Raw genomic sequence first — 11468 nt, forward strand, 5'->3', positions numbered from 1 at the left:
GGACTGCAAACGCGTCCTGTGCGAAAGCAAAATGAGTCCGTGCTGCTTGTGCACCGCATACACATACTGTATATGCACTGCAGATGGAGTATGTGTGAACTTGGCGGAACAAATCTAGTTCAACATCTGTGGCAACGCCACAAAGAGCTCTATGACCAATGCATGGCAAACAAAAATCCCTGGACACGTTTTTTTTTGTTTTTTTTTTGCCATATGTCTATTCTAGAGACATTTTGTTACACATTTACTTAGTGATTATTTTGCCTTATGTCTGTTCTAGAGACATGTTACAGCTTTTTGATAAAGCTCTAATTGGTTTTCTTTTGGAAATATGTTTCAAATTCACACTGAATGCATTAATGACTGTAAAGCATGTCTGTGTGTCAAAATCGTGATTAAAATCGAAATCGCAAAATTGATCAAAGTGAAATTTTTGTCCATATCGCACAGCCCTAATTTATACATCATCTGAAAGCTGATAATAATCTTTCCATTGATGTATGGTTTGTTAGGATAGGACAATATTTGGCCGAGATACAACTATTTGAAAATCTGGAATCTGAGGGTGCAAACAAAATCAAAATATTGAGAAAATCACCTTTAAAGTTGTCCAAATGAAGTTCTTAGCAATGCATATTGCTAATCAAAAATAAAGTTTTTATATATTTATGGTAAGAAATGTGCAAAATATCTTCATGGAACATGATCTTTACTTAATATCCTAATGATTTTTGGCATAAAAAAAAAATCGATAATTTTGACCCATACAATGTATTGTTGGCTATTGCTACAAATATACCCCAGCAACTTAAGACTGATTTTGTGGTCCAGGGTCACAAATATAGGCTATGATATAATATGTGATCAATCTGATTAATCAACACCTTGTGTAAGTAATTTGATTGACAGCCCTGGTTTAAATCTATTTCCTGATGGATGTAGAGATCAAACAGAAGCAATGATGTGTTTCTCAAATGGCTATGTTTTTTTTTTTTTTTTTCTATTTTTCCTGTCTTTTCTGATCATTTTCTCTTCAGCTGGATGCTCATAACCTAGATTCTGCAGTATGTATGTGTGTAAAGCCTTGAGCGGTTGTGCTACTGTTTTGAAGTAAGGAGGGGGACAAAGAGGCCACCAAACTCTTACGCTTCTCTACCCAGATTTTTATGTGGAGGTTTATGCAGTTTGAGAATGTGAGATTAAGTCGCTCGGCTTTTGGAAGCAGAAGATCCTACTTGCATCTATAAGCCCCAAAAGCAAACCCTTGAGGAGTTGGACAAGCTCTTAAATCACTCTGACAGATCAGGAAGAGTCTCAAGCTCCTCATGTGTGTTTGTATCCTGGTCTCGTTACCTCAGTCAAACCCGGACTCATGAACAGAGGAAGAGAAAGAAATGTCTCATTAGTTTTATTGCAGATAGAGTTTATTTTAAATGCCTAAAATCTTTATGGAACCTAAAATCCATTTTTAATGATTACATGAATTTGCCCAATTTACTTGATTTAATGAAGTGATGATTCAATCCTAGATGAAGTATCTGTTACAATATGCAATGTTATTCCCAATGTGACAGGATATTAAACAATCATTGGGAATTGAATGGAATTTGAAAGGGAGGGGCTAAAAATGAGAGGGCTTGATGACGTCGGCGGAGAAGGAAAGTCATTTCACAGGCAGAGCAGGTTATTACCTGTTGATGAAAAATTACAAAAACACTTTTTAAACACTTCTTTAAGTCATAATAAGACCAGAACAAGAAAAGTAAAAGAAAAAAATTATTTTGATTTTGTTGATTTGAATAAATGTTACTGTTATCAGAGTTTTTCATTATAATATATATATAAAAAAAATCTGTCTCTGAAATATTTTTTTTTCTTTTAATGCAGTAACAAGGGTCACATAGGTGAATAAAGTTAATCAATGATATCAATCTAACTGACCAAATTATTCAATCCTATAGATGAAATATATGGTGTGAAAAGGCCTGTAGTCAAAGCAAGGCTTCTGTCTAGAACAATATTGCAACACTTCATCTACTAATGGATGCAAATAAGGGCAGAACAAACTCTAATTTGGATTTATGGGATAGAAATAGTGCCCATTCTCATAATGAGCATCAGCACAATAAAACACAACACAATTATTATGACAGTCGTTTGCAGAGGCAAGACCAGTAGGCTTTAACAATGCAGCCAGAGGCTAATAAATATCTTGCTTCTGTTTCAGGCTTGTTGTCATTTTTAAACTTTTTTCATTTAGTCTTTTGTTCCTGTCCCCCCCTCCCCTTTTTTTCATTGGCAACTGAAAATTGGGTTTCAGTTGGAGCTTTCCACATACTTATTGCTTCTTGGGTTCTATACTCTGCTATATACCAGATAAAATCAAAAATTTTACTTGGGCTGTTAAGAAACCATCTAGTAATTACGCTATTGCACTTATAAGCACCACTCAGAAAATGAAAAAATGTATAAAATTTTATTTCAGACGTTTGACATTTTCTGATGTTCCGCTCTGTTTCAGATCACCGTGACAGAAACGGTGTTGTTCTTGATACAATACACATCGAAAGATCTTGACAGTCGAGAGAAGACCATCGTGACCGGGGACTGCTGTTACCTCAACCCATTAGTGCGGAGGACTTTCCGTTTCCTTGGTATGTCATGGCTATTCCATTTCATTTTATGGATCTTTTTATGGAACCTTGTGCTTTCAGCCCTGGCATTCAATTTACAGTTAAACTGTGAGAACTACTTGGAAGTGTTTTGTCCCTCTCAAAAGAAAGAGATGTTGCACCAACCCACGGTAAGTGCACTACTGTCAAATCCCCCTGTATTTTAGGTTATAACCCATGAAGGAAGGCATTTGAAACACTTTATTTTATATTAGGGACTGTTCACCCAAATAAAAGTTGCCCTCATTTACGTATGACTTTCTTCTGTACAACACAAATGGAGAAAGTTTGAAAAAAAAAATCTCTAAAAGAAAGTTCTTAATAGGATAAAACAGCACCTTAAAAGAACTCTATATTTCTAGTTTTCTGAAGCCACACAGTAAACGTTGTTTGAGGAACAGACTGAAATATAATTTGTTATTCATAATAAAAAATGACAAAGGATGACTTAAATGTACTCAATTGGCTTCAGAATGTTTGAAATAAGATGAATGGACTATAGTTTTGAAGCTTTTGTTGAAGCTTAACAGCCGTGGTTACGTGTTTGTTTTATGAAAAAATGTAAATGCATTTTCTAAATATCTACTTTTGTGTTTCACAAAAGAAATAAAGTAATGGAGGTTTGAAAATACATGCGGGAGAGTAAAGGATGACATCATTTAAGGTTTAGTCGAAATGCAGTTTGTTGTACACAAAATGTGGTTTCTAGGAACTAGTGTTGCATCAAAATTTCAGCAATGGAAAATTCCAATGAAACAAATCAAATAAAATACAAAAATAAAATAATTAAATTGAATTAAGTATATATTTGTTTCAGACTTAATAGTTTTGGATTGCCGATGGCTGTTTAATTACCCAAATATTATTTTCTGTTTTGGTTTTCAGCTAAATGAAAACCTTAATTTCAATTGCAATATTGGGAACATAGCCTGTACTTCTATATGATCTACATGTGTTTTTTTGCTGTGTAACCTCGCATGCTGTACAACATGATGATGGTAAAGCCTCTCCAGCCACGTCACATACACTTAATGCAGTTTAACAAATTAAGACCCGACTTAATCTGTGGTGTCTGTCTGTCTCTCTTTCTTACTCTTTCGTTCTCACAGTTGAATTTTTTCCCCTTTTCACTCAATTTCTCCCTCTAATGCTTTAGTGTTTTTGTGAGATGAAGCAGCAACGTCATGGATTATTAGCCTGATCCTCGGAGAAAATCCACTTCCATCTCCTATTAATTTCTGCATTAAATGGTTCCCATTCACCCACAGACGCTCTCATTTTCTGCCAGAATGTACAGTACTTTAGTCATAGTTTCACAGTTTGCTGCGCCTAGTCATCAAAGCTGCGGGATTGTTGGGCATCTGACGGCATTAGCGGTCTTAAAGACAAATCAGATAAGCATAATTGTTCCTAAGCCTCCTACAGGGCTCTGAGAAGATCACCTTTACTTTACTGACAGCATCTGTCACTGTTCAGCAGCAGTCAATGTGGCCTAGAGGAAATCGGATCTATCTGAGAATTTTTTTTTGTTTTTTTTTGTTTTACAGCACTTGGCTCCTTGAAAGCATTGTCATGATTGTTTAGGCTGTGACACTGACATTTTTATCTTTAAAGAGATATAGCAAGTTATTTCAAGCTGTTTTTTTTTCCAAAGTTTAAAGTTAATTCAAAAAAGTGTGTCTGATCATTTACTGACCCTCATGTCATTCCAAACCTGTTTGACTTCTGTGGACAAAAATAGAAAAAAACATCAGAAATGTAGAAACAGACTAAAATGTAAGTCATTATTCCCTGAAAATCCATTACAATTCTCAAATCCCATTTACTTTTGACGTCAGTGACACCAAATGGCATTCATTGGTAACTTAGGAAAGTCATAGAGGTTTGAAACATTAGTGTGAGTAAATGATAAAACAATTAAGCAATAAGGTTCGAGGTTGTGTAAAAAATATAAACACTACTGTTCAAAAGTTTAGGGTCAGTAAGAATTTATTATAATAAATTTATACTTTTATTGAGCAATTAAACACATTAAATTGATCCAAAGTCTTTCATATAAATGCTGTTTTTTGAACTTTCCATTCATCAAAGGTTACAAAAAAAATCGAATACTGTTTCTACAAAAATATTAAGCAGCACAATTTTCGATAATAAAAAGAAATGTTTCGTGAACAGCAAATCAGCATATTAGAATGATTTCTGAAGGATCATGTTACACTGAAGATGGGAGCAATGGCTGAAGATCCATAAATTAAATTTTAAAATATAGAATAATATTTTAAAATATTAAAATAGAAAGTAGTTATTTTAAAAGTATTATAATATTTCACAATATTACTGTTTTTACTGTATTTTCAATCAAATAAATGTAGCTTGAAATACACCACTGTGTATGTAAATATATTCACATTATAGCACAGGCTGGATTTCCTTATTGCTTCTACAAATGTTAAAGGACAAATCATCCATTTATATCCTTTATATTTTAAAATTAATTCATTCTTTATGGGTTTTGGTTATGATAAAGTTGTACAGTTTTTACAGTTTTATTCCTTGCAAACCTCAATCAAACTTAAAGGATAAAGCATCTAGAAGATGTCATGTGTGTTTCCAGCCAGTGGTATCTGCTAGGTGAGGAAATTTTCCCACCGGTTAATCGACGTGCGACAACACCGGTAATACCGGTATCACCGTGGGGACGGGTGCGTTCCCTCTTTTCCTCGCTTTCCTTCACTTTTAAATAGCTTGTATAAGCGGTGTGCGCATTTTACTTTCACTTTTAAATAGCGGCAATTCGGCATTAAGCAATTGTTCGTTTGAATTTTCCCTCTTTTCCTCGCTTTCCTTTGCTTTTAAATAGCTTAAAAGCACCGTGCGCATTTTACTTTCACTTTTACTTTCGAATTAGCGTCAATTCGGCGTCAATTGCTTGAATGCAACAACAAAATACAACGTCAAACTCACTTTAGCCTATATATGAAACATAGAACTTTTATTAACAAAACAAATAAAAATACACCATGCTATAAGACAGGCTATGCCTAATATAAAATAACAAAGTTTAAATAGCCTATTTCCAGTTTTGTATACCTAAGTAAACATGTATAATATATAACCAAATAAATAAGAAATGTAGAACGTTTATTAGCAAAACGAGTAAGAAAGCTTGGAGGCACGGCATACACCTTGATGTCAAATAAAAGAAATAAATGACACAAAGTTTAAATAAAGTAAAAATCAGCAAACAATGTGGAACCAATTAAATAAGAAACGAATGTTTAAAAAACTTCCAAAATCACCTTATATAAACGGCAAAAGTCAAAAGGCTTTTCAAAATCCAAAATATTGCCAAACAGGCACTTTTGCATCTCGTTTCGAAACTAAATCATCCGTGATCGTCTTGTCTGTCTCGCCCCATTCTTCTTGTCAGTCAGCTCTTGCGGCTTAACACTGGTATCACCGTCAGCACCGTCTATCGCGGCAAGCCTAGTGGCTGCTGAAGAATGATGTTTCTTCCTGTTTTGTTTGAGGTATGATGATGCTTCTCAACTGAAAAGCATCAAATGAGACCAGTTGCTTCGTGACCTGGAGTCAATGGCTTGTGTTATTTGCATAATGACTCACGCTGCGATGTTCTTTGGGAGAGATTAAATTTAGAAAATGGCTGTGGGTCATGGTGCACTCTCGGTTAGCTCAGGCAGGCTTTTTCAGTAATATTTCCCCATCTCTCTGCCTGAGAAGAACTCTTGGTTCACGCCAACTCCTGATATAAAAAATGATTGTGAATGAAAACAGAAAACACTTCAAAGCAGTGTGTGTTTGTGCCAGTATCATTAAATAGCTCCTGTTCCTCCTTCAAGTTATATCAATGAAATGCTAAATCTGGTGTTTTCTGGAACAATTTGAACTCAAGCTGGAGGTATCATTATGAAGGTAATGGAGTAAAAAAAAGTATTTTCATAAAACAGACATTATTGGTTAAAATCTTTTATTTTATTTTCATTTCAGGCCATTTAATTATGAGTCATGTTTTGTAAAAATTATTTTCCAGCCTAAAGCAAAAACTAAATTGTATCTATCCCTGTCACAAAGCCGTAATGATATATGTATAGCTTTAGGATATTATACAGGTAAGATTATGAAATCATTTAATCTAGAATCAGTATTTCATGTATAATTAGAATGACTCTTTTGACGTCAGTGAATCCAAAACAAACAGTGCAACCAGTGTTGTCTGATTCACTAACAAATGATTCCTTTGAGTCAATCCTTTTAATGAACCATTCAAAAAGACTCATGGACAGGAGTTTGAATCAGTTGAATCTTTCTGAATTAACTCACTGAATCAGAGTGGATACGAATGAATGCTAGTTAACTGAACAAATTTATATAGATTCACAGAGACGAAAATATGTTTCTTTGGTTTCCACACAGTTGTTGAGATCACTGTGCTAGAGGAAGTGTGACTAAGCCATATTTAGCTTCAGTTCACTTGCAGACAGAATGCAGTTCAGGAACTGTCAGCGTCAAAGTTATTATGTAGCCAATGTGACAGAAAACAGAATTGATGTGACGCCAGTCGGTGACGTTATAAGATGGCCTTTTTATGCCAACCTTAACTTGCATTCTCAAGTCTCTTAGTAAAACGAGACTATATTTTCCCTCCAAACCATCTGCCAAAATTGTTTTGCTATGTGTCACGTAAAACCTCTGCAAGGCATTCCTCTGAGTGACTGTATTTACGGAGGGAAACATGCTAAACGGGGCTTTGTTAATGTTGTCTGAATACGTCTGCCAACAGTTATGAAAATGACTTATTGTTGATACAAGTCTTTCAATGGCTATAATAATAGCCTTGTCAAGCCTGTCATCTGTTGAGCTGAAAAGATGTTCCAAACAAAAAGAACATGACATTTAGGAGTGAAGGAGAAAAACGGAGCTCTTTAAGAAACAATGGTGACCTCCTGTTCCTCGGCCAATATCTACCATTGTAAAACTCCTCAGAACAGAAGGGTATATTATGAAGGGAGAAGACTAATTTGTGACATGTCCATCATGATTTGGGGTTCCTCAAGCTCAGTGGTTCTCGTTTTGCTTCAGGATCGTCAGCTGGTGAGCCAACAAAACTGTTGCCCATGTTCAGTGAAGTCTAGCTCATTTTCTTTGACCTTGCATAGTTTTGTTCATATTTTTGATGATGAGGTCATCAGTGTTGGACTAGGTAAAAATATAAATCACAATGTTAATTTGAACAATCTCCATATTGATTCTTAAAATCCAAAGAACAACCAGTGTTTCCTGGATCCAAAACAAATGAAATATAATGAATATATGTGTGTATATATATGCACTACCATTCAAATGTTTGCATTAAATTGATCAAAAGTGACAGTAAAGACATTCTATAATTTTACGAAAGATGTCTGTTTCAAATAAATGCTGTTCTTTTGAAATGACAGTTCAACAGTGATAAAGATCCATTGTTATGTTTTGGTTCTTATATACTATTAGATGTAGTGGTTCATATACTATATAACATTGAATGAATTGGAATCAAATATAATTGAAATTGGAATATAATTGAGAGCTTGAGAATGACATGCACATCCAATGTTTGAGCTCTTTTAATTGAGGTATTATGGTTTGGTTTACAGAGCAGCGATGAGAAAGACTCCGTTCAATTATGAGGTTTGGTTATTATCTCATCAACTCAGAACATTAGCTCCTCTAATGCGTCCTCACAGCTCAGCGGCGAGATGTGTGCCACTGTGGAGATCACCTAGTCTTAGTCGTATCGTCCCCTTAATGTGCAAATGACTAAATTTAGCAAATGACTAAATGACTAAATGTAAATGACTAAATGTAATGTGCTTAAGTAGGAAATTGCGGTTCTGGTGCGCGCTGTGCTAACCGAGCCCACATAAACAGGCCGCTGAATAATTGAACCAATTTTCCAGGTCATGTTTGTCAAATACATATTTTAAGCCCCATCTTGATGGATTCTCTTTAAGGGATTACATACTTTTAATGTCAAATGAAGGCAGGGAATTTTAATATCAAATCTAAGTGTTTAATTGTCATATTGGGTTTTTTTGACTGATGGTATAGCTATTCAAAAAAACGCATTAATTTTTGCAGTAATTGGTATCTCTATCTGTTTTCTTCTCCATAGGTGTATACATGTTTGGCCTTTTCACTACAGACATCTTCGTGAACGCTGGTCAGGTGGTAACGGGGAACCTGGCCCCTCATTTCCTGACAGTGTGTAAACCCAACTATACAGCTCTGGGTTGCCAGCAAGCTCTTCGCTACATCAGCCATCAGGAAGCCTGCACTGGCAACGAGGACGACATCCTACGAGCCCGCAAAACCTTCCCTTCCAAAGAGGCGGCGCTCAGCGTGTACGCCGCTGTCTATATGGCTGTGAGTATCTCATAAATCCAACCCAGCCTCATTGAAAAAAAATGTGCCTGTGGTAACATTGTTGCAAAATATTGCATTGTTTCTTGCATGTTTTGCTAAAGTGAAATGTCCAGTGAGATGAACATGAATCAGATGAACATGAATCTGGCAACATTTAATAACGCTGGTTATTAAATTAAATGTCTTGTGAGTGGCGTTTAAAGGTTAATGCTCTATCGGTTTTGAAAATAATGTTTCACCTACACTTAATGTTACTGATAGTGTTAACAAAAGCAAATGCAAGATAAAAACTCATTTGCTAAAGCAGCAGCCCTGCTGATTTTGAGCTCTTTTATCGTGACTCGTGTTTCACGGGGTTTGTTGTGCAGTGCTGTACTACTGGGTGAGTCAACGAGCAAGTTTACAATCAGAAAAGCCATACATATGGAGTCAGTTATGTGATGCAAACATCAAAATGTATTAGTTAACAAATCATGTAGTATGGTAATACATTTAATTTATGTAGTATGGTAAAAGTGTTTTGAGGTCGTAACATAGTATTGTGCAAGGAACTGATACTAATTGATGGTCTACTCGTGTAATTATAATTTGGGTGAAAAGGAATAAAAGATGTTGGTGTTTTACTGCCACTAGAAACAGCAGTTTATTGCAGGAATAGGTACGTTTTTGTACATTTTTGGAGCAAAAATGTTGGTACATTTTCCAATGAATCTGTGTTGCATAAATCCATAATAGTTACTCTTTCTTTATCCAGTGCGGGGCGGTGAAAGATGACCAATCACAATTCAGTAAGCAACTGTGATGGCATCATCTCGGTTGATTACTGTACATCTGTAATGTAGCAAGAATTCTTGATATTGTTCAGACGTTCACTGCTTATTTTGACCAGAAAAATCACCAAATTAACACAATCGTGATATTTTATTTTATATGAATTTTTCTAAAGAAATTATGCAAATGCATTGTTAAAAGCTCTGGCATGGCAGAAGGAGTCAAAATTTTATTTTCCTTTTTTAGTTTTGATATTTATTGCAGTGATGGTTTAATTATTGTGCCGTGCTTTCGCTGGTAGTCTATTTCCATGGTAAAACCTTCTTGGAAAAGTTGTCTTTAAATGTATCCCTTTTTAAAACACCAAGATTTTTTTTCTTTAATTAGTTATGGCTAAAAATATCATGATGGATTAATTAACATGCTGCGCTTTATCTGTTAGACTGTTTCCATGGTAAAACTTACTTGGAAAAGTTGTCTTTAAATGTATCCCTTTTTAAAGCACTGCTATACACATGCAGGTGGATGTCTTTAGCTGCTGCATTGTCTTGTATTGTTTCTTGAGGTTCCACCCACAAGCCCTGTGTTTAAAGATGCCATGAGCTTTATAAGAACTTTATACAATTATTTTTGTTTGTAACGTGTAACATGAACTCTGTAATGTCATCTACGCATCCTTGGAAAGTCATTAGCTTTGAAGTTCCTAAAAAAGGATTTTCAAAGCATGTCCTCTGCTCCTCTTCACACTTACCGCTGTTAATGAATGTGATGTAGAGTGACAACCGTCAATCTGCTTTTGACTTTGAGCTGATATTTAAATACAGCAGGCATATGAAGGTGATTTCTGCTCTTCTTATAGTGAGCACCACTTGGTTTGAATTTTTAATGGCCTGTGCAGGTCATTGATATGTATATCTCTGCGTCTTATAGTGATCATCATGAAGCATGCTTCTTGAGTGCATCCAGGAGAGATGGCACAACGCAGGGCTGCGTTTGAAATGCAGATGCAAATTCTCAGGAGCTTCATTTGGATTCTGTCCATAGCCTGATCGAGTACAGATATGACACAAAGCACTATAGCGTGAACAAAGTCGTTTGTGGAAAGGACTTTTTTTCTAGTAATAAGCAGTAGAAAAAGTGGTAACTTTTTTTCCATGAACGCTGCGGTAGCCCTGTCTGCCAGCAATCTTTCAGCTGGAAATATTGTCGATGAGAAAGGAAATGAGAGTTGGATTGGTGTGAAAAGATTTCATGTCAATTTAAAGGTTGTGTGTGGACCTTTCACATACAGGATACGGCTGGTTTTCAATTGGTGGCTCAATTGGTTTTCAATGAGACACAGAGGCTTGTTCACACTGAACATACAGTAATCTGGTTTTACTGTTGTTGTTTTTCTGCTGTGCTTTTTGTATCATGAATTACAAAAAAAATACATGAAATCTGATCTGCCTGTTTTTTTAAAAATCTGAAAATTTTGTAAAAATAATTTACTGAGTGATCTCACCGTTCAGACTGAAACACTTTCAGATCAGATTTTAATACAGTTTAGGTCTGAAATCAGATTTTAAACTACGTGTTTATTTCTTATGTCTTTGTGTTTTG

At 35.3% G+C, this 11468-nt stretch overlaps 1 protein-coding gene across 2 annotated transcripts in view; it reads left to right on the forward strand.

The window, feature by feature from the left end:
- LOC107657749 (phospholipid phosphatase-related protein type 5-like) overlaps positions 1–11468 on the forward strand; it is a 45086-nt gene that overhangs the window by 14180 nt on the left and 19438 nt on the right. For both annotated transcript variants that reach the window (XM_016445973.1, XM_016445974.1), the window contains exons 2-3: positions 2522–2654; positions 8845–9095. In XM_016445973.1, coding sequence (XP_016301459.1) covers positions 2522–2654; positions 8845–9095 — 384 coding nt within the window. The remainder of the gene's footprint in view (positions 1–2521; positions 2655–8844; positions 9096–11468) is intronic.

This window comes from Sinocyclocheilus anshuiensis, unplaced genomic scaffold (assembly GCF_001515605.1).
Source record: "Sinocyclocheilus anshuiensis isolate Anshui unplaced genomic scaffold, SAMN03320099.WGS_v1.1 scaffold119, whole genome shotgun sequence".
Taxonomy (NCBI): Eukaryota; Metazoa; Chordata; class Actinopteri; order Cypriniformes; family Cyprinidae; genus Sinocyclocheilus; species Sinocyclocheilus anshuiensis.